The sequence below is a fragment of the Leucoraja erinacea genome, chromosome 19 (assembly GCF_028641065.1).
Source record: "Leucoraja erinacea ecotype New England chromosome 19, Leri_hhj_1, whole genome shotgun sequence".
NCBI classification, from domain to species: Eukaryota; Metazoa; Chordata; class Chondrichthyes; order Rajiformes; family Rajidae; genus Leucoraja; species Leucoraja erinaceus.
The window spans coordinates 23,338,053-23,362,576 of record NC_073395.1 but is presented as its reverse complement, the minus strand read 5'-3'; the positions used below and the strand labels follow the sequence as shown (position 1 = coordinate 23,362,576).

At 45.7% G+C, this 24,524-nt stretch overlaps 1 protein-coding gene across 1 annotated transcript in view; it reads right to left on the bottom strand.

The window, feature by feature from the left end:
- Window positions 1–14,317, bottom strand: part of ppm1h (protein phosphatase, Mg2+/Mn2+ dependent, 1H) — a 105,436-nt gene extending 91,119 nt beyond the window's left edge. Inside the window, exon 1 of the mRNA XM_055650666.1 lies at window positions 13,852–14,317. Coding sequence (XP_055506641.1) covers window positions 13,852–14,084 — 233 coding nt within the window. The 5' untranslated portion in view covers window positions 14,085–14,317. The remainder of the gene's footprint in view (window positions 1–13,851) is intronic.
- Window positions 14,318–24,524: the final 10,207 nt, after the last annotated feature.

Below are 24,524 nucleotides of genomic sequence, written 5' to 3'. Positions count from 1 at the left end.
CGGCATAACTCCGGATAGTTTATATTCCATGAGATGCAATTCCTGAATGTTGGGGGTGGAACATATTCCAGAACATGGCTTTTCTCCGGGTGCTCCCGTCTCCTCCCACACTCCAAAGACGTACAGGTTTGTAGGTTAATTGGTTTTGGTAAAATTGTAAAATGTCCCCAGTATGTGTGGGATGATGCTAGTGTGCGGGGATCGCTGGACGGCATGGACCCAAGGGCCTGTTTCAGCGCTGTAACCCTAAACTAAAATAAGTTCTTTCAAAGGGAATTGATGGTAAACTTAGAAATGGAAAGTCTAATCGCAAGCTCCGAGGAGTCTGAAAAGGGGAGGCACTTTGCTCAAGTCACAGTGGATTACAATTCCGTACAGTTCCAAAACCACACAGCTCAGCATGGTGGCGCAACAGTAGAGTTGCTGCCTTACAGCGCCAAAGACCTGGGTTCGATCTTGACCACGGGAGCTGTCTCTACAGAGCTGTACGTTCTCCTCATGACCTGCGTGGGTTTTCTCAGGGAGCTCCGGTTTCTTCCTACTCTCCAAAAACATACAGGTTTGTAGGTTAACTGGCTTGGTAAAATTGTAAATTCTCCCTAGTTTGTGTAGTATAGTATTAGTGTGCGGGGATCGTTGGTCGGCATGGACTCAGTGGGCCGAAGGGTCTGTTTCTGCACTGTATCTCTAAACAAATCTAAAACTAAGCTCACATTATCAGCTTCATTGCTAGGCCAACTAAAATGGAAGCAACTATTGATAGAAGATCACCTTAGAGTGTGTGAGTTCATAAGTTATAGGAGTGGAATTAGGCCATTCAGCCCATCACGTCTACTCTTGCATTCAATCATGGCTGGTCTATCTTTCCCTCTCAACCCCATTCTCATGCTTTATCCCCATAACCCCTGACACCTGTACTAATCAAGAACCTGTCAACCTCTGCCTTAAAAATATCAATTCACGGTCTCTACAGCTGTCTCTGGCAATGAATTCAATGAATGTGGTAATTAGTTACATGAGGAAAGCTTCAAATCATTACACCTTGATACATCTTATAGAACGACTACTTATACATTGAAGGAGATTTAGTGCACATTGGGTATTCCACACGACAAGAAGAAAATATTCTACTAATGAACATTATTGCCACTAAATATATTTATTAATTTGTCCTTACTCATTAGGTCTATTCCAAAAGTAGATCACATTTTTTTCAACAATGGACTTTTGTTAGGCAACAACTTTATGAAGTAAATGTGAATTCTTTAGCAGAGAACAAACTTAATTAAGTGACAAACAAGTGGGCTGTGGAAGTAAAGGGCCTGTCCCACGAGCATGCGTCTCCATGCGGCCAGCGCGACCTAAAGGGCCTGTCCCATGAGCATGCGACTCCATGCGGCAAGCGCGACCTAACGTGGTCGCTTGAGCCATACGGCCTCGCGGGGCTGGTCCCACTTCGATCGCCAGAGCCGTATGGAGTTGTGTGGAGCTGGTCCCGACATCGCGCGGGGCTCCGAAAAACTTCTTCAGCTGAAACGGAGTTCACTTTTTAAATGATAAGAATTATATATCACCACATGGGGGGGGGGCATCAGGATCTTAGAGGTGATTAGGTGGGGCATGGCCAAAAAAAGGTTGGGAACCACTGTAGTAGACACAAAGAGCCGGAGTAACTCAGCGGGTCAGGCAGCATCTCTGGAGAACAAGGATAGGTGATGTTTTGGGTCCCGACCTTTTTAAGTTTACTAAGAGGCCCGTTAGTCCACCGATTCTGGGCCAATCAGTGATTACCCTGTACACTAAAACTATCCTACACACTCAAGATTATTTTAAACAATTTTACCAAAGCCAATTAACTTACAAAGCTGCACGTCTTTGGGACGCGGGAGGAAACCGGAGCATCTGGAGAAAACCCTCGTGGTTACAGGGAGAACGTACAAACTCCGTACAGCTAGCACCCGTAGTCGGGGTTGAACTGGGTCTCTACCACACCGACCATACACCGCACACCACCTATCCACGCTCTCCAGAGATGCTGCCTGACCCGTTGAGTTACTCCAGCATTTCGTGCGTGTGTTTTGTTTTACATGAACTATAATGTTATTCTTGGCATTTAGGAACCAGGTTAGTTCCTGCTGCACTCATCCAAAACAGACAGTCTCCTGATCGCATAAATAAAGTGGTCAGAAATGCAAATAGAAGCAGACTATTTCTCTTTGATAGCAAACAGCAAACACAAGGTCACATTTAAACTAACAACGCCTCAATAGTGAATCAAGAGGCTTGAAACATTCAAAAAAGAGAATTTGGTGGTGTGGCAGAGATTGAACCATAATCAGGTCAGACCACAGAATAACAACCAGCAGCTGGGTGGAAATGTGACTGGAATTAGACAGTGAAACGCAAACAGCAATGACAGCGCCGAGAGAGGTTTATCTGGTTATCATGCCCAAGCCAATAAATAATCCGCTTTCTTGTTCCATTAACTTTGTGATTCTATAGAAAGTAACAGGGAGGTCATATCTTCAGGGACAGCAGATTCCTTATGCTTTGTATCAAGAGACTTTTGCAGTCTCCGTGATTTCCACCGCTACAAGATGACGCATTATATTTTGCCAGCTGCGAAAGTAAATTACAACAAGATATAATTATGACCCGATTAAGTGTTTCTGTTATTTCTACCAGAACTTACCTTTGATTGGCACAAGACCCAAGGGCAACGAGCACCCTATAGACATTTATTTGCAACATTGGATTGGATTGGATTCAATTTATTGTCATTGTCTCAATTAAGAGACAACAAAATGCTATTTTCCTTACAGTCATACAAATAAATATAAAAAGGAAAAGAAAGCACAAAACACAGCCCACGACACAACATCCCCACAGTGGCACCAAAGTTCCCCACTGTGAGGGAAGGAACCAAAGTCCAGTCAACCTCCTCGCTGATCTTCCCAGATGTTCACCCGTGGTCGGGGCCTCCCGAGCACGCTGTAGTCGCCGCTACGGGTGGCCCGATGTTCAGGCCCTCTCGCCGGGAATGATGGAACCCCGACGTCGAACGGTAGAACATCCTCAGTGGCCCGGACCTCTAAATCGGCCACCTCCCACCAGAGTCCGCGGCTCCTGAAGTCCACAGGCCGAGCTGGGCGGAGATTCACGCTTGGGACCCCCGACAAAGGGTCGCAGGGCTCCGCGATGTTGGTCAGCGCTGCCCGCGTTGGGAGCGCCGCGATGTCGATGCAGCAGGCCCAACACTCCGGAGCTCCAAACGGCGATCCCAGGTGAGGCATCGCCCGCTCCGCGATGTATCCAGCGCTTACCGCCGTTGCTGGAGCTTTGGTCGGTCCCGGCAGGAAAGGTCGCACCAATCCAGTAGGTAGGCTGTGGGGTGGGGGTCGAGGACGCCACTCAAATAATAGTCGCACCCTCTGCAGGAAGCGACTGAAGGGCGGTTACCCCTTACCGTACCCTCTTCCCCCAACATAAAAAAAAATAAAAAAAATTTTAAAACATACTTCAAACATAACAAAAAATTAAAAAGATACCAGACTAAAGGCGGAGGCAACCAGTAACAGCGCCACCGGATGTCCAGCTGGAACATGCACTGTTGCTGGCCTTTACCAGGATCAAGGAAGCAGGGTCCTGACCCGAAACATCACCTGTCCATGTTCTCCAGATATACTGCCTGAGCCGCTAAGTTCCTCCAGCACTCTGTGTCCATTTCCCTATTAGGTGCGTGACCAATATCCACCCCTTTTTTTATTTAAGTGAGAACTTTGGAAACAGATGGTAGAGTTTAGTTGAGTTTATTATTGTCATGTGTAACGAGGTTTAGAGATACAGCACAGAAACAGGCTCTTCGTAACACCGGGTCCGTGTCGACCAGCGATCACCCCATACACTAGCACTATCCTCCTACACACCGAAGCCAATCGACCTGCAAACTCGCATTTATTTCAAGAGGGCTGGAATATAAAAACAGGAAATGTAATGTTGAGGCTCTATAAGGCACTGGTCAGGCCGCATTTGGAGTATTGTGAGCAATTTGGGGCACCATATCTGAGGATGCACTGGCTCGGGTGAGGGTCCAGAGGAGGTTTACAAGAATGACCCCAGAAATGAGTGGGTTAATGAGTGGAATAATTGTACTAGATAGCAGATCCTCTTCTGGGTCCAGCACACAGAGTCGCCACACTCCAACACCATCTTTTGTTTGGCATCAAAAATAATTTATTTGATTACGAACACAATACAACAGCTGTGGTGACACACCCACCACCATATTACAAAATCACTACGTCAGTCAGTCACTAAATTCCCAACAACTATGTTACAAATATACTAAGTAACTACTGTATAACTATGTCCCTGTCCAACACCACCCGGGCATGGACATAACCCCCGGTAAAGTGACAAGCATCTGGCTCAGGCAAAGCCCTCTTCGACCTGGCACTGTGACTTGTGGATGGCCAGTTTGGCAAGGCCGAGGAGCAACCTAACCAGGACATCTTCAGCCCTGCCCACTCCCTAGATTCCATCACCAGTCCTTCAGTCGCTAACAGTAGAGCAACTCCTCCCCCTGCGGACCCTGGCTACAATGGATGCTCTATCAGACACCATCTTGGTGGCAGCCAGCACAAAACTAGGTCAGGACTGTGCTGAATAGCGTGAAAACAGGCCCTTCAGCCCAACTTGCCCACACCAACTAACATGTGCCATCTACACTAGTCCCACCTGCTTGCATTTGGCCCATATCCCTCTAAATCTATCCTATCCCTGTACCTGTCTAAACGTTTCTTAAACATTGTGAGAGTACCTGCCTCAACTACTTCCTCCAGCAGCTCGTTCCATACACCCACCACCCTTTGTGTGAAAAAGTTACCCCTCAGGTTCCTATTTAAATCTGTCCCAAATTACCTTAAAGCTATCTCCTCTGCTTCTCCATATGGTTTAAATATATAGAATTAAATTTACACGGGGAGGAAACAAAATGGCAAAATCCTCTCAGCCATACAACATATTACTGTCCCTTTTCCTAAATCATAATGCAGTGACAAAATAAGTAAATCAGTTCAGTGGCTGCCAATGTCTTCTGGCAACTGGACTCTGCACTTCATTGGAGATAATCCTTATTTGTCATATATTGTTATTTCCAGAACACACATTTTCAAACTGGCTCCATGCACAGTGGTGCACAAAAATGCTGGAGAAACTCAGCGGGTGCAGCAGCATCTATGGAGCGAAGGAAATAGGACAGTGCTACGGCTACAGAGATCCTATTGAGATACCCCTGTTCGTTAGACTTCAGATATTTTTCCTCACCGATTTGTAGTCATTACTACCTCTGGTGATCTATGTTAATAATACTCGTCAATAATGGTCCTGTGGATTAGGAATATGATGGACTCCCGTTAATAGCACGCCTTGAAGAAATGAGACTCCGACTAATAGATAAATATGACCAATTCTTAAGGAGTTGGTCTCCTTTTCATCGACTTTTTGGAATCATGTGATGCAGCGGTACCGTAAAGATCGCTGATTTCAGTTCATGACGTGGATAGATCTACATCTCCGAATACAGATTTGAAAAATTCTCTTTCAAGGGGCCTTCTCTCCTATTTCCACTTTCCACTTTCTCTTTTTTTTTTCTTTTTTATATACACACTTCACGTTTTTCTATTCTCTACCATCTATTTTTCCACTTCTTCCTCTTTCTATTGTTTTCTTTTTCTTGTCTTGCTTACTTCCTTCTCATAACATAAAACTAGAGGTTGTACATAGAATGCATTACAGTATGACATAGTTGGCACCTAAAATTAGGTTCCACTGTACTGTTTTGTACTGTATTAACTTCTAATAAAATAAAAAAAATAAAAATAATGGTCCTTCCTCAATGTGGGATATCAGGGTTAACATTTATAGGGCGCTTATCGTAACAACGCAAAAGATTAATACTTAATCTTTAAAGAAAAAATAGTTTATTAGTTTGGTTTATAGATAGAGCATGCAAACAGGCCCTTCAGCCCATCGAGTCCGTATCGACCTGCAATCACCCGTATACTAATCATCCTACACTCTAGGAACAATTTTTACAGACACCACATTAACCTGCAAACCTGCACATCTTTGGAAACTGGAATACCCAGAGACAACCCACACAGTCCTAGAGCGAATGTACAAACTCCATACAGATACCACCCATAGTCAGGATCGAAACTGGTTCCCTGGTGCTGTGAGGCAGCAGCTCTACCGCTGCCACCACTTGACACTGTACAGAGTTAGATGACAATCAAGGATCAGCAATTCAAAAAATTAAATCAGATACTGACCATACTGCACTGCACACCACCAAAACAAATCCATGCATTATTTTTAATCTATTTCAGTAGCATTAACACAAAATGGATTCTGTTGCAAATCCAGACAGCTTTTTAATTATTCATATTTCTCTCTGACCTGGTAACAAAGTACTACTACCACTACCCATAACTCATTCCATCTTGGTTTTAAATATGCCCCACAAACATTTGTGCAAATTATTTGAGAATCAATTTACGAGCAGCATTGATGTTAAACTCACTTTTTTCCCCTGGTTTTAAAAACAATTAAACCATTGTTTTAATGTGAAAGATTGGAGATTAAACGGGAATCTTTGGTTTAGTTTATTATTGTCACGTGTACTGACGAACAGCGAAAAGCTTTTTGTTGCGAGCTATCGAGTCAGCAAAAAGACATGGTTACAATCAAGCCATCCCCAGTGCACAAATACAGGAAAAAGGGAATAATTATTAGTGCAAGATAAAGTCCAGTAAAGTCCGATTCAAGATAATCCAAGGATCTCCAATGATGTAGATGGGAGGTCAGGACGGCTCTCTAGCTGGTGAGAGGGCGGTTCAGTTGCCTGATAACAGCCGGGTCGAAACTGTCCCTGAATCTGGAGGTGTAAGTTTTCAAACATCTGTACCCCTGGCCTGATGGGAGAGGGGAGAAGAGTGGGGGGGGTGGGGGGGGGACTGGGATGAGATTTTTTGATAAGTTAGTTGTTTAAAAAAAAAGAGAATGCTGGATATCTGGAACATGTTGCCTGGGAAGGTTTAGTTTTGTGTAGAGATACAGCATGAAAACAGGCCCTTCGCCCACCGAGTCCATGCCGACCAGCGATCACCTGCTCACATAAATTCCGTGTTACTGCGAGTTGTTTTTGAAGTTTCATTGGCAACCAATAGTTACACAACAATATTACACAGAAAGCAACCACATTAACTGTTTGTATTAGTGACGTTGCGGGATTAATAATGACCTCAAAACAATCCCTTTTCTGCCTCAAGCATCATCGGATCTGTTCCAATGGGCAGGGGGCACCGAGGCTTATCTGAAGGATGGAAACTCATGCAGTGCGGAGTTGCCTCAGTACCACACTGGAGCGTCAATCTGCTCCACACTTTATAGCCAGGACCGTGTAGCCAGATCCAGTTTAGTTTATTTATTATTGCTACCAGTACTGAGTTACAATGAACAGCTTTTTGTTGCGCGCTAACCAGTCAGCGGAAAGACTAGTCTGATGGTGTTTCTCGACCCGAAACGTCACCTATTCCTTCTCTCCACAGATGCTGCCTGATCCGCTAAGTTACTCCAGCATTTTGTGCCCATCAGCGGAAAGATTATAGATGATTACAATCGAGCTTTTCCACAGTGTACAGATACAGGATAAAGGGAATAATGTTTAGTGCAAGATCAAATCCGATTAAAGATAGTCCAAGGGTCTCTGATGAGGTAGATGGTAGGTCAGGATGGCTCACTAGTTTCTTTGATAGGATGGTTCAGTTGCCGTTCCGTTTATTATGTTATCTATTGAGTACTGGGTTTACGAATCTGTTTACCATCGAGAACATCTCTTGCCGGTTTGACTTCAATTCTCTGAGAAAAATTTTGCCCATCAACCTTAATCAATTAACAACCATAAAAGAAGCAAGGAGTGATATTGAAGGGAGGAGGCCATTCAGCTAACTTGGTTTAGGTTTATTAATGTTACGTGTACTAAGGTACACTGAAAAACAGATAATACTGTCCATAAATACAACCAAATCAAACTCAAGTACAATAGGTTATGCAATGGGGAAGGTACAGAATGCAGAATATGGTTCTCAGCATTGTAGTGCATCAGTTCCATAGACAAAGTCCAATGTCCACAATGGGGTAGAGGTGAATCGGACAGTACCCGAGTTTATGGAAGGACCATTCGGAAGCCTGATAACAGAGGGGAAGAAGCTGTTCCTGCGTCTGGTGTTGCATACTTTCAAGCTTCTGTGTCTTCTGCTGGATGGGAGTGGGGAGAAGGGGGACTGGCCGGGGTGGGACAGGGAGATAGACACATAATGCTGGGGTAACTTAGTGGGACAGGCATCATCTCTGGATAGAAGGAATGAGTGATGTTTCGGGTCGAGACCCTTCTTCAGACTGAGACGGAGGAGTATTTTATTATGTTGGCCGCTTTTCTGAGACAATGCAAAGTGTAGATGGAGTCAGTGGTGGGAATGTTTGGTCTGTGTGATTGACTGGGCTACAGTTACTGCTCTCTGCAATTTCTTGAGGTCTTGGGCAGAGCTGTTCCCAAACCAAACTGTGATGCATCCCCACAGTATGCCCTCTATGGTGCACAGTAGACGTTTGTAAGGGTCATCGGGGACGTGCTAAATGTCCTCAGTCTCTTCAGGTACGAGCGACTGGGATGTTGTAGCCATGACTGAAACCTGGTTAAGGGAGGGGCAGGACCGGCAGCTCAATGTTCCGGGGTACAGGAACTTCAAGAGAGACGGGGTGAGGGAAAAAGAGGAGGGGAGCTGAATTGTGGGTTAAGGAGGATGTTACCGCTGTGTTCAGAGGTGACATTACGGACGGTTCATCTAGTGAGGCTATATGGGTGGAGCTGAAAGGGATGATCACCTTGTTGGGGGTGTACTACAGACCCCTGAATAGTCAACTGGAATTAGAAGAACAAATTTGCCGGGAGATTGCAGACAGCTGCAGGGCAAATAAGGTTGTTGAAGTAGGGGATTTTAACTTTCCCAATATAATCTGAGAAAATCATAGCAGAAGGGTTTAGATGGGGTGCAATTCCTCAAAAGTGCTCCAGGAGATTTTCGTAAACAGTATGTGGAGGCCCCCACATGTGAGAGGGCAATGCTGGATCTAGTATTGGGAAATTGGGAAGGGCAAGTTAATGAAGTGTGTGTGGAGGAGCCTTTTAGCTTTTCGATTAGGTTTAAGATAGTTATGGATAGGGGCGGAGAGGGTCCACGTGTTAAAATGCTCAACTGGGGTAAGGGTACATACTTTGAGGGTATGAGAGAAGGTCTCGCTCAAGTTGACTGGAACAGGTTATTGGATGGGAAAGGAACATCAGCCACGTGGGATGTTTTTAAAACTGTACTGAAGAAAGCTCAGGATGCGTGCGTCCCCGTTAGAGTGAAGGGCAAAGCAGGCAAACGTAAGGAAGCTTGGCTGACAAGGAAAATTGAGATGTTAGTCAAAAACTCGAAGGATGCTTGGGACAGGTATAGGCAGCTGGGATCAAGCGCATCACTGGGGGAATTTCAGGAACTAAGGAGTAAACTAAAAAAGGAAATCAGAAGGGCAAACAGGGGCCAGGAGATAGCTCTGGCGGGTAGCATTAAGGACAATCCCAAAAGATTTTACAACTACATAAGAGGTAAAAGGGTAACTAGAGATTGAATGGGACCTCTCAGGAATAAAAGCGGTCACCTCTATGTGGAGCTACAGGAGATGGGCAAGGTCCTAAATGAGTATTTCTCCTCTGTATTTACCAAGAAGCCAATAGGACAGAGGAAATTGGAGCAGTCACTGGAAGTGTCTTGTACCGTCGAAGAAGTACTGAAGATACTGCCATGTTTGAAGGTAGATAAATCTCCAGGGCCTAATCAGATATATCAGAGGACATTGCGGGAAACTAGAGAGGAAATTGTGGGAGTCCTGGTTGAAATTTACGAGTCGTCCTTAAATACAGGAGAGGTGCCGGAAACCTGAAGGGTGGCAAACATTGAGCCCCTTTTCAAGAAGGGCTGCAGGGAAAATTCTGGGAACTATAGGCAAGTGAGCTTAACATCTGTAGTTGGTAAATTACTGGAGAGTATTCCAAAGGATAGAATATACAGGCATTTGGATGGGCAAGGGTTGATTAGGGATAGTCAGCATGTATGTGGGAGGTCGTGTCTCACAAATCTGATAGATTTTTTTTGAAGATGTGACCAAAAAGGTTGATGATGGCAGAGATGTAGATGTTGTGTACATGGACTGCAGTAAGGCATTCGACAAGGTTCCGCATGGTAGGCTGCTCTGGAAGGTTAGATCGCATGGGATCCAAGGAGAGATAGCTGAATGGATATGGAAGCAGAGGGTAATGGTGGAAGGTTGCTTCTCAGACTGGATGCCTGTGACTAGTGGTGTGCCTCAGGGTTCGGTGCTGGGCCCGTTACTGTTTGTCATCTACATCAAAGATTTGGATGAGAACATACAGGGCAAGATTAGCAAGTTTGCTGATAATACAAAAGTTAGTGGTTTAGTGAAGATGGTTGTGAACGATTGCAGCAGGATCTGGATCGATTGGCCAGGTGGGCAGAGGAATGGTTGATAGAATTTAATACAGAGAAGTGTAAGGTGCTGCATTTTGGGATGTTGAACAAGGACAGGACCTACACTGTAAATGGTAGGCTTCTGGGTAGTGTTGTAGAGCAGAGGGATCTAAGAGTACAGGTGCATGATTCTTTGAAGGTCGAGTCGCAGGTAGATAAGGTGGTCAAAAAGGCTTTTCGCATTTTGGCCTTCATCAGTCAGAGTATTTAGTATAGAAGTTGGGAGGTCATGCTGCAGTTGTATAAGACGTTGGTGAGACCGCATTTAGAATATTGTGTTCAGTTCTGGGCACCATGTTATAGGAAAGATATTGTCAAGCTTGAAAGGGTTCAGAAAAGATTTACGAGGATGTTGCCAGGACTAGAGAGTGTGAGCTATAGGGAGAGGTTGAGTAGGCTGTGTCTCTATTCCATGGAGGGCAGGAGGATGAGGGGAGATCTTATAGAGGTGTACAAAATCATGAGTGGAATAGATCAGGTAGATGCACAGAGTCTTTTGCCCAGAGTAGGTGAATCGAGGACCAGAGGACAAAGGTTCAAGGTGAAGGGGAAAAGGTTTAATAGGAATCTGAGGGGTAACTTTTTCACACAAAGGATGGTTGGTGTATGGAACAAGCTGCCAGTGGAGGTACTTCAGGCTGGGACTATCCCATCGTTTAAGAAACAGTTAGACAGGTACATGGATAGGGCAGGTTTGGAGGGATATGGACCAAGCGCAGACAAGTGGGACTAGTATAGCTGGGACATTGTTGGCCGGTATGGGGAGTTGGGCCAAAGGGCCCGTTTCCACACTGTATCACTCGATGACTAAGAGGAGTTGGAGTGCCTTCTTGGCTGTTGCTTCAATGAGGTTGGTTTATTGAGCACATGTGGACACTTTGTTACAGCAAATTAGGCTGCAGGATATCACAGCGGTAGAGTTGCTGCCTTACAGTGCCAGAGACCAGAGTTCAATCCCGACTACGGCTGCTGTCTGTACGGACTGTGACCCGAGTGGGTTTTCTCTAGGATCTCCGATTTCCTCCTACACTCCAAAGACGTTCAGGTTTGTAGGTTAATTGGCTTGGTAAAATTGTAAATTGTCCCTAGTATGTAGTGTTATTGTGCGGGGATCATTGGTCAGTGCAGACCCAGTGGGCCGAAGGGCCTGTTTTGGCCCGGTATCTCTATACTAAAACATAATCATTCTTCCTTTCCCTTTTACACTGTGCTATTGAATCTGTTTGCACTGCCCTGTTAGGCAGCACTTTCCAGATCATAACGCTGCATTGAAAAAAATCCTCATCTTACCTCTGACGCAGTGGGCTAGCAATCTGATGACTTACTCCAAATGCTTACAGATACATCAATTCAACCACCTTCATCAACCTTCCACCAAAACGTTGCCAATCCTTCTCCTCCAGAGATGCTGCCTGCCTCCGCCACTTTGTGTTTTTTTTACAAAACAGCATCTGCAATTCCTTAGCTTAGACTTTCGAGACACAGCGCTAGATCAGACATAGTCTGCACCGACAAGTGATCATCCCGTACACTTGTGGGTCTGTCCCACTTAGGCGATTTTTTAGGCGAGAAAAAGGGGCCTTGACCTGAAACGTCACCCATTCCTTCTCTCTAGAGATGCTGCACGTTCCGCTGAGTTACTCCAGTTTTTTGTGTCTATCTATGGAATGGGGGGTGTGGAGATGGAATGGGGGGGGGGTGGGGGGGGGGGGGTTGGGGGATGAGTGGAGATAGAATGGGGGGGATGAGTGGAGATGGGATGGATGATGAATGGGGGGGGAGGGGGGGGATGAGTGGAGATGGAATGGGGGGGGGGGATGAGTGGAGATGAGATGGGGGGGGAGTGGAGATGGGATGGGGGGGGATGAGTGGAGATGGAATGGGGGGGGATGAAAGTGGAGATGGAATGGGGGGGGATGAGTGGAGATGGAATGGGGGGGGGGGAGGTGGGGGGTGAGTGGAGATAGAATGGGGGGGGGGGAGTGGAGATGGAATGGGGGGGGGCGGAAGTGGAGATGGGATGGGGGGGATGAGTGGAGATGGGATGGGGGGGGATGAGTGGAGATGGGATGGGGGGGGGGGAGTGGAGTGTGGAGGGGGGGGGGGGGGGGGGGGAGTGGAGATGGAAGAGTGGGAACCAGTTCCTTGTTTTCCATGCATAAAACGGGCAGCTTTGAAGCAAAGATGCCGTTTATAATCCCCACCATGGCCATGCAGGTTGTGGGAGGAGACGGGGTGTGGAATTAGGACGTATGCAGAGGCGCTCGTGTGCACACCTTAACAGGTAACACAATCCGCCACGCCAATGCCTTAAAGGAGCGACGTTACAGCAACGCTGGCTGGAGCCGCCGCTGATGCCGATAGCAGCAGCAAACCTTTAATAGCGGAAACAGTCCCGTGTGCCTTCCAACCACACGTCACCTTTACGCATACAGCGTTAGAATAAGGAGCAAATTGCGGGGATCTGACCCCCCTGTTTTACATCCGTAATCTTCCAGAAACAACATCTGAGCCGTGTTGAAGCCACTTGCATTCATTATTTCTCTCTCGTTCTCTCTCCCCCCCCCCTCACCAAACCCATTGCGTCTTTTAAAAAAAAATGCACCGACATCATAAATAAACAATCGTTCACCTCCAGCAGTCGCTCCAATTCCAGATTCAATAACCCAGCAAAACAGATGGTCATTTCACCAGGATACGAGTAAAATTTCCCTCCCCCCACATTCGTGGGATTACATCCATTGAATACTTTGATCTTATATTTCAGACAAATTATTATTTTTTAAATGAAATATTCAGTTCAAATTCCGCTTTGAACCTCACCATTATATTCAACTGCGTTCACACTGATTTTTACTTCAGTCTCATCTTTAGGCAAACGATATGGGAATCAAAAATATTATAATATTTAGTAACTCTGCATTGAACCTCGCCGTTATATTCCCCTGCGTTTGCTGCTACATTAAACATATGGTTACATTTATGGATAAATAGACCCTCAAAGCCCACTGACAAAATGGATTAGCAATAGAGTCATCTTTGCTGCATTGAGGTTTATGTATATTTAAAATGAAAACCTGCACGATTGTTATTTTTTAAAGCCAGGCACGTCTGTTGAGGAGCTTTGTCAACCATCAAAGGACATTAAAATATTATGTATTAATGTATTTAATTTTGGCTAGTAGTGTGCGTTACTCACTCTGCGTAGCCCGTTGACCAGGGCAGCCTCTGGTTTTCTTTTATCGTGAGGATGGGTCTTGCGATGTGGTCTGCAGAGCACTCGATCTCATCCGGCGAGAGTCCCAGGAACTCCGGCCTGCTGTAAGGAAATTTCATGGGCAGCTCGGTGCCATTGATATGTTCAGCGCTGGCGTTGCCCGGCATGATGCCTCCCATGAAATTGGCCACGGCAGATTTCACTCGGGTGAGCATGTTATTGCTGAGAGCCCCCCTCGCTTTAAGGAGCAGGCTCGTATCTCCTTTATTGCTGCTGCTGCTGCTGCCTTCTTTTCGTTTTCTCCTATTCAGGTAAGAGAGAGAGAGAGATCCCAACCCTACAACTGCGGAGGGGGAAACGGAAAGGAGAGAGAGAGAGAGAGAGAGGGAAGGGAGAAGCCGGGAGAACGGTTCAGACTGGCGAGCTGTGTGAACGCGGAAATAAAGCCATGATCGGCTTTGTCATGTGATGAGGCTGCGCTCGACCGGGAGCCGAGGAGGGGGGTTGTTGGGGAGAGAGGCAGTGGAGAAGGGGAGAGGGGGAAGTGAGGAAAGAGCGGAGAGGGGGAAGAGAGAGTGAAGGGGTGAGGGAGAGAGGGGAAAGAAGAGGCAGTAAAGGGGGAGAGGGAAAACGAAGAAGAGGATGAGTGGCGAAATGAGGGAGATGTGGAGCGGGGAGTGAAGGTGTAGGGGAGAGAGGGGTGAATGGGAGAGGGGGTGGAGAGAGTGAATGGGAGAGGGGGTGGAGAGGGTCCACCGAGGAGAAGGGTGGAAATGGGGAAAGGGAAATAGAGAAAGGAGAGGGAACGGGAGGGTAAGGTGAAGGAGGGTAATGTGGGGGTAGGGTGAATGAGGATGGAGGAAGAGAGGGGAGGAGATAGAAGGGGAGAGGGAGGAAAGGGAGGAAAGGAAGAAAGAGCAGGAATAGAAGGAAAGGATGGGTGAGCTGGAGGATGGGGAGGGAGAGGATGGGCAGGGAGAGGCCGAGAGGGCAAAACACAGGAACGGGAGAGAAAGGAAGAAGAAGGAGCGGAATGGAGGGAAGATCAACCCAGAGGCACAGTGAACAGAAGTAAAGGGGAGGTGGGGGGATTGGGGAGGGAGAGTTAGGGATGACTTGGGAGGAGGAGAAGAGATGATGTGAGGGAATAAAGGATGAGAAAGAAATGAGGAACGAAGATAAAGGAGAGGAAATGACTAGGATGTGCGAAGAAGAGAGGGAGTGTATAGGCCGCTGAGCCTAAGGTGTGATGTTTGTGCATCAGCATAAAACTGGTAAATGCTGTTATGAGGCAACTGGACCATCCTATCACCAACTAGAGGGCGGTCCTGACCTCCCATCTTCCTCATTGGAGATGCTCGGACTATCTTTAATCAGACTTTACCTTGCACTAAACATTATTTACTTTATCCTGTGTCTGTGCACTCTGGACGGGTTGATTGTAATCGAATTTAGTCTTTCTGCTGACTGGGTAGCACTTAACAAAAAACATGCTTTCCCACTGTACCTCAGTACACGAGACAATAAACTAATTTAAACTGTGAAGATTAGAGATTTGTGTAGGAAGGAACTGCAGATGCAAGATAAACACAAAATGCTGGAGTAACTCAGTGGGTCAGGCAGCATCTCTGGAGAGAGGTAATAGATGGACACAGAGGGTGGTGAATCTCTGGAACTCTCTGCCACAGAGGGTAGTTGAGGCCAGTTCATTGGCTATATTTAAGAGGGAGTTAGATGTGGCCCTTGTGGCTAAGGGGATCAGGGGGTATGGAGAGAAGGCAGGTACGGGATACTGAGTTGGATGATCAGCCATGATCATATTGAATGGCGGTGTAGGCTCGAAGGGCCGAATGGCCTACTCCTGCACCTAATTTCTATGTTTCTATGTTCTATGTTTCGGGTCGAGACCCTTCTCTGCGAGATAATGCCCTGCTGCTCGTCTGTGGGGACAGTAGGAGGAGGTGAAGAGAGGTCTCGACGTAAAACGTCACCTATTCCTTTTCTGCAGAGATTTGTTGTATCGAACGCGCTGGAGATTGAGAGGGCATCATCGGAATAATGTGTCAGTGCATGGACAGTCTAACTACTATTGAGTGAAGCCAAGGTCCAGAAATCATCAATGGGGAGTAAAGAAGGAAATGAACGTTGTTAATCTTTCTATCGTCAGGCATATGCATTCACAGAGCTGGACACATTCAGATGCCTCTGTAAAGAATGGAGTCCTGTAACTCAGGAAGAAGATGCATGAGTGTGTCAGACACTTGTAGTTGTAAATTATCCCCTGGTGCAGAGAAATGGCAGAAAATCAAAAGGGCTTGTTGATGGGATACAAGTGGATCAGGGGCACTACTGTACTTCCAGGGTGTGGACTAGACTTTGGACTTTTTCTTTGTAAAATATGGCGACTGTGCATTTGTGCAAAATAATTTCACTGTGTTGTGCATACGTGACAATAAAGAATGAGAGCGAGAGAGAGAAAATAAGTTGGAGGGAGGAATACAAAAATGTTGGAGAAACTCAGTGGGTGCAGCAGCATCTATGGAGTGAAGGAGTTTCCTTCGCTCCATAGAAGCTGCTGCACCCGCTGAGTTTCTCCAGCATTTTTGTGTACCTTCGATTTTTCCAGCATCTGCAGTTCCTTCTTAAACAATAAGTTGGAGGGATACAGGGAAATCAGGAAAAATGGAATGGGATTGATGGAATTACACAGCTTGGAGCCGACATAGGCCCGATGGGCAGACTGGCCTCCTCCATCATTAAATAAGAAACCACATGCTTTTTTTAAGATCTAAGTCATCATAGGGTCACACAATGTGGAAACAGGCCCTTTGACCCAACTTTCCTTCGCTGACCAACATGTCCCACCTATACTAGTCCCACCTGCCTGTGTTTGCCCCATATCCCTCTAAACTTGTCCTATCCATTTACCTGTCCAAGTGTTACCCCATTATCAAGGAGAGTGGTTTATAAGGGACATGCAGAATTGACACTAAGAGGTGATCTACATCTAACTGATGATTCCAAGGACCAGTCTCACCCCGGGCACCCACTCCTCCCCTCTCCCACTAGCCAAGAGGTACAGACGTCTGAAAATGCACCTCCAGATTCAGGGACAGTTTCTACCCGGATGTTATCAGGCAATTGAACCATCTGACCACCAACTGGAGCCCAGTCTTGACCTCCCATCTATCACATTGGAGACCCTCGGAGTATCTTTAATTGGACTTTACTGGACATTATTTTGCACTAAACGTTATTCCCATTATCCTGTTTCTGTACGTTGTGGACGGCCTGATTGTAATCATGTGTTGTTTTTCAGCTGGCAGCCAACATAGGCCCGATGGGCAGAATGTACTCCTGCACCATCAAATAAAGAGAGACCACAAACATTGTAAGAGAGAGGGAGTGGGGGGGGAGAGGTTGAAGGGAGTGGGGAAGGGGAGAGAGGGGAGGGGGAAGGGGAGAGGGAAGGGGAGAGAGGGAGTGAGGATGGAGGGGAGAGGGGGAAGAGAGAGTGAAGGGGTGAGGGAGAGAGTCAGGCAGGAGACCACAAGCATTTTAAGATCCCAGTGTTGCACCGATGTTAAGGAGAGTGTTTTGTAAAGGACATGCAGAATCGACACAAAGAGATGATCTACGTCTAACAGATGACTACAACAGCAAAACAAATTCAATGGATGCATCACATCACTCCCTGTCCCAAAGCAATAACATCTCCTCTCTATTTTGCAGATTATTATTTGAGCAATTTGGAGAAGACAATTCCTGTTGCCCTAAATGGCGGATCCCTGAATGTCTGTCGCAGGGACAGAGAGAGATCCTGAGACTGAAACCTGAGTCTAATGGTGGAGCTCTTGCTGCAAGAGAGGACCCAGCGACGGGCGGCAGAGGACGGGCCTGCGGTGGGTGCCGGAGATTGGTCGAGGACGCGCCGCCGAGAAAACGAAGACGGACTTAGCGTGGGAAAGCCACCCAGAACAAAGAGGCAACATTATGACCACATTGAATACTTTGTAACTTTGGCGGTGCCCTAAACGAGGCGACTCTTTGCATACTTTGTGTATTGTATGCAAAACAAAGAATTTCACTGTGACATGTCGCGTAATAAAGTATCATTCATTCATTCATCCTGTAGCGAATGACAACTGCTTCGTAGCAATAGGAACAGCTACTGTTACCTGGGTTCGGAGGACTGGTGATGGGATCTAGGAAGAGGGCAGGGCCGAAGATGTCCTGGTTGGGTTGCTCCTAGGCCTAGCCAAGCTGGCCATCCGCAGAGTCATGGCGCCAGGTGGAAGAGGGCTTTCCCCGAGCCAGATGCTTGCCCCTTCTCTGGGGTTATGTCTGCGCCTGGGTCATGCTAGAGAGGGGACATCGTTGTATAGTAGTTATTTAGTATATTTGTAAGGATTGTAACATAGTTGTTTGAAAATTAGTGTCTAGATAATTTGGTGATTTTGTACTGTGTTGGTGGGTGTGTTGCCACGGTTTTGTATTGTATTGTGATCGTGATTAAATAGATTTTTTTTGATACAAAAAAAACTTTTACCTGGGTGAGTCTAGTGACCTTTGTGCCCTCCTCCTTTACAAAGTCCAGCTGTATAACACAGTTGCGTTAGCTTTGTTGCCAGAGCTAACATCTCCACCTGTATTTCATTTAGTTTACTGTTTAATTTATTATTGCCATGTGTATTGAGGTACAATGAAGAGATAGACACAAAGAGCTGGAGTAACTCAGCGGGTCAGGCAGCATCTCTGGAGAAAAAGGATGGGTGACGTTTTGGGTCGGAACCCTTCCTCAGACTGAAAGTGGGGGGGGGGAGGGGGGGGGGGGGAACCCCCTCCCAAAGGGGCAACAGGCTAGTCACCTGAAACAGCCTATTCCTTTTCTCCAAAGACTACCCGCTAGTTACGTGATTACAATGGTCCATAGTTGGCGGGAAAGATCCACAAGTGTACAGAAACTGGTAGGACAAAGGGGATTTTTGCAAATTTGGAGGTTTGATTACAATCGAGCCATCCACAGTGTGCAGAAAAGGGACAAAATAAATTTGGAGGAGAGGTTTAAAAGAGTGAAGGAAGCGATTGTAATGAGTGACTGCTGAGAGTCACTTGGCTTGGACGCCATCTTGGGAACCTGTAATCTGGAGGGGCCTGTTGTTCTCCCACTTGCTCCACTGCAGTGCGTATCTTTCTGACTGCTGTGTTGTTTCTTGTGTTGGTGAGAGTCACTTGGTGTTGCATAGATTTTGTATTTAATAATGAATCATTGCCTTGAAACCCCATCTGCTTCTCCAACTGTGCAATGTGTAAATGAGACCCAGCAGAAAGGATCAGGATGCTGCCAGATAGAGTCCTAGAGTTGTACAGCGTGGAAACAGGCCCTTCGGCCCAACTTGCCCATACTGACTCCCCATATCCTTCTAAACGTATCCTATCCATGTACCTGTACAGATGTTTTTTAACTTTGTGGTAGGACATGCCTCAACTACCTCCTCTGGCAGTTCATTCCATACATCCACCATCTTTGTGTAAAAATGTTGCCTCTCAGGTTTAAATGTTTCCCACTCACCTTAAACCTATGTCCACTAATTCTCCATTCCACTACTCTGGGTAAAAGATTGTGCATTCATCCTATCTATTCCTCTTATGATCTTATACACCTCTATAAGTTCACCCCTCATCAGTGCTCCAAGGAATAAAGTCCCAGCCTGCTCAACCTCTCCCTGTAGCTCAGGCCCAAGAGTCCTGGCAACATCCTCGACAATCTTCTCTGCACCCATTCCATGTCTGATCTCATCAAGACCCTTTATTATGGCAAAAATATATATTTAGTCTCATGCACACATTGTCTGGAATTGGAATAATATGTTTACCTTAATTGGAATAATATGCTTGCAAGTAACTGGCACTACTTGCAAACTAACTCTCAGTGGTGTGTGATACTTAGGCCCCTCAGAACACCAATACTTTGCAATCTCTCATTATTAAAGAAAATTCTGCTCTCCTGTGAATTACTTCATATTTTCCACAGTCTGCAACATCTGTCAAACTCATCTGCATCCCCCCCAGAGCCCCTTGAGAATCTACAGTACCTATGAACTGCACTGCCACAAGCTTTTATATCATCAAAAAACCTGGACATCCAGTAAATCCTCGTTATAACGGGCCATAGTGGGGGGAATGGTGTCTGTTATTGCTGATTGTCAGCTACAACCGAGTAAGGGATTGTGGAGTACGTACAATACTTGTACAATACATGTATTATTGTGTAAGTAGTAGTAACAAAGGAGTGTAGATGCAGGTTAATGCACAAAAGGACACAAAGTGCTGGAGTAACTCAGTAGGTCATGCAGTATCTCTGGACAACGTGGAGAGGGGATGTTTCGGGTCGAGATCCTTCTTCAGATTCTTGGTCTGGAACTGGGCCTGGAATCCAGGTGAGTTGACGGTCCAGGCCTGCTGGCAGCCGGGGGAGAGGCGAGGATCGGTGGAGTCAATGGTCGGGGCCCGCGGGAGGCTGGAGTGCATGTGAGGATCAGCGGTGGAGGTTTGTCTGTCCGTAATCACCGAAATCCGTTATAAAGATGTCGAAGGTATACTGCATTTCATTAGGTTTACTAATCCAAACCATTGATAGGAATATTCTGCACTCTGTATCTCCCCTTTTACTCTAGCTATTGTACTTGAGTTTGACTTGATTGTATTTATGTATAGTATTATCTGAGCTAATTGGATAGCATGGTAAACAAAGCTTTTCACTGTACCTCAGTACATATGTAAATAATAAACATAAACTTACTGCTATACAATCTGGGTCCAAATGCCAATACTGGATACATTCCGCAAGTTACTGTCTCCCAACCTTGGGAGATAACCCATTTATTCCTGCTATTTCGTTATTGTCTGTTTAAATTCATCTTCAATCCTTCATCATACTACTGCCATTTAATAACCGCTAATATGGCAACATTGTGTGGCGTGGCACAGTAGCACAGCTGGTAGAGTCGCTGCCTCACAGCACCAGAGACCCCGGTTCCATCCTAACCTCGGGAGCTGCCTGTGTGGAGTTTTCCCATTCTCCGCATGGGTTTTCTCCCACATCCCAAAGTCATGTGGCTTTTTAGGTTAATTGGCCTCTGAAAATTTGTCCCTAGTGTGTAAGCAGTGGACAAGAAAGGGGAATACAATTACACTAGTGTGAATAGGTGATCGATAGTCAGCATGGACTTGGTGGGCCGAAGGGTTTGTGAAAAATGCTGTATCTCTAAACAAAACAAAACTAAACTCAACAGAGGCCTTTTGTTGGGTCAACTAGATTTATCTTTACCTTCTCTGCAAACTATTGTCTCAAAACAAACATGTCAGATTTGTCAAACATGATTTTATTTTCATAAATCCATGTTAATTCTACCCAGTCCTGTCACTAATTTCCAAGTGCCCTGTTACTAGTTTCCCTGCCATTGATGTTAGACTAACTGGTCTAGAGTTGCTGCTTTCTTACTTAATGGGAACGCATTTACTATCCACCAGACTCTGGGAACCATTTTGCAACTTCATGTCCATTGCAACTTAAAGTCCATTGCATATTCTTATGACACAGAAGCTGAAAGTGGAACATACTTTATTTATGAAGGTTTATGGAAGTAACAGTATAATACTTTTCATTGCCTGTTTGTATATATTTATTTGATGAAAATAATTTAAAATTGACTCATTTTGGGGAACAGGAATAGGTGCTGTTTTGGGTCAGGACCTTTCTTCAGACCTGACCCGAAACGTCACCTATCCATGTTCTGCAGAGATGCTGTATGGCCCGCTGAGTTACTCTGGCACTGTGTGTTTTTTGATGTAAACTAGCCCGTGAAGTGTTGCTACTGCCTTGTTTCTAGAATTACTGTTAAAACAAAAGTACATGTGTTATAACACCAGGATAAGCGCTCCACCAAGAAAACCAAGACCAATGCTAAAGTGTTATCCAAACTGCTTATGCACACTTATACTATAGGACAATAACTAACTCCATTATCAGTAATAAACTGTCCACATCTTAACAAACACACAAGTTAAATATTTAACCAAGACACCTAATCCCAATGCCATGTGAAAAACTAAGATGCTTTTACACAGTGGGACAACAAAAACTAGGTCTGTGGATGCCAGTAGATCATATTATACTCAGAAGTGTTAATACCTCCCTTTTCCGTAGTGGTGCATATGACAAGAAATTTGACTTGGTACAAATCAAACAACTGAACCATCCATCACCAACTACAGAGCAGTCCTGACCTCCCATCTTTCTCATTGGAGACCTTTGGGCCATCTTTAATCGGACTTTACAGAACTTTATTTTGCACTAAATGTTATTTCCTTTATCTTGTATCTGTGCACTGTGGGCGGCTTGATTTTAATCGTGTATAGTATTTCCACTGACTAGATAGCATGCAACAAAAAAGCTTTTCACTGTACCTCGGTATGTGTGACAATAAACTAAACAAAACTAAACCAGATTCAGATTCAATTTAATTTTCATTGTCAGTGTACAGTACAGAGACAACGAAATGCATTAACGTGCAGTGAACATTGAATAGTCCATTGCGTGATATTCAAAAATAACCCGGGTTATACACCTTCCGTGGCACAAGGGACGTCACAGAGGCGCAGCAGTAGAGTATCTGCCTCAGAACTCGGGTTCGATCCAGAGGCTCTCGAGGGTCGAGGGTCTCTATTGAGGAAGATGGGAGGTCAGGACTGCTCTGTAGTTGGTGATAGGATGGTTCAGTTCGATCCAGACTATGGGAGCTGTCTGTGCGGAGTTCGTACGTTCTCGCTGCGATCGAATGCTCCAGTTCCCTCCCACATTACAAAAATGTCCAGGTTTGTAGGTTAATTGGGTTTGGTAAAATTGTAAAATTGTCCTTAGTGTGTAGGATAGTGCTAGTGTAAAGGGTGACGCTGGTCAGCGCGGACTCCTTGGGCCAGAGGGCCTGTTTACGTGCTGTATCTCTATAGTCTAAAGTCCAAAGCTGATATTTCACCATCACGATCTGTGACAGCTGCCTCAGTCTCGATCTGTGACAGCTGCCTCATATGCATGTGCTTCCTGTGTCAGTGCAAATAACACACAACTGATACAAAGACAAGCAGCTATGCGTCAGCATGGGAGGAGGAGAATCGGCTCATACTGTAGATCTGAATTTTTTTTTAAAGCAAAGCGGGACATGGAGCTAACTGGAAAGTTTGTATATATGCCGCCACCACCACGAGCTTCTCTTCTGTTCCATTCTAAGTATGTATAATGTTGTTCATCATGTCAACGCATACTAAAAATTGGAAGATGAAGGGAAAATGCATAGAGTATCATAGTCATAGTCATACACCGTGGAAACAGCCCCTTGGCCCAATTTGTCCGCATCGACTAACAGGTCCCATCTACACCAGTCCCACCTGCCTGTCTTTGGCCCATATCCCTCCAAATCTGTCCTATCCATGTACCTGTCTAAATGTTTTTTTTTTAAATGTTGTGATCGTACCTACCTATACTACCTCCTCTAGCAGCTCGTTCTATACACCCACCATCCTTTGTGTGAAAAGCTGCACCTCAGGTTCATGTTAAATCTTTCCCTTCTCACCTTCAACCTATGCCCTCTGGTTCTTGATTTCCCCTACTCTTGGCAAAAGACTCTGTGCGTTTACCCAACCTATTCCTCTCATGCTTTTGTACACCTCTATAAGATCTCCCTTCATGCTCCTGAGCTCCAACAATTAGTCATATCCTGTTCAAACTCTCCCCGATAGCTCAGGCCCTCGAGACCTGACAACTTCCTTGTAAATCTTTTCTCCACCTTTTCCAGCATAACCAGTCCCACAACATAGGTCGTTGTTATGAATTTAAAGTTGACAGGAAAAATGGACACATCTGGCTTCAGCAAGATACAGTTGACTAGTCGGCTGGGCAGACAAGTGGCAAATGCAATTTAATCCAGAAGAGTGTGGAGCAATATATTTGCTGTTTAGTTTAGTTTAGAGATACAGCGTGGAAACAGACCCTTTGACCCACCGCGTCCACGCCCAACCAGCGATCCCCGCACATTAACACTATCCTACACACACTAGGGACAATTTACACTTATACCAAGCCAATTAATCTACAAATCTGTACGTCTGGAGTATGGGAGGAAACCGAAGATCTCGGAGGAAACCCACGTAGTCATGGGGAGAACGTACTAACTCCGTGCAGACAGCGCCCGTAGTCGGGATCGAACCCGGGTCTTTGGCGCTGCAAGCACTGTAAGGCAGCAACTCTACAGCTACGCCACCGTGCCGCCCACGAGGTGCAACTGACAAGGGAATGCAGCATGAATGTGCAAATAGACAATAGGTGCAGGAGTAGGCCATTTGGCCCTTAGAGCCAGCACCGCCATTCAATGTGATCATGGCTGATCATCCCCAATCAGTACCCTGTTTCTGCCGTCTCCCCATATCCCCTGACTCCACTATATTTAAGAGACCTATCTAGCTCTCTCTTGAAAGCATCCAGAGAACCTGCCTCCACCTGAGGCGGAGAATTCCACAGACTCATCACTCTCTGTGAGTAAAAGTGTTTCCTCGTCTCCGTTCTAAATGGCTTACTCCTTATTCTTAAACTGTGGCTC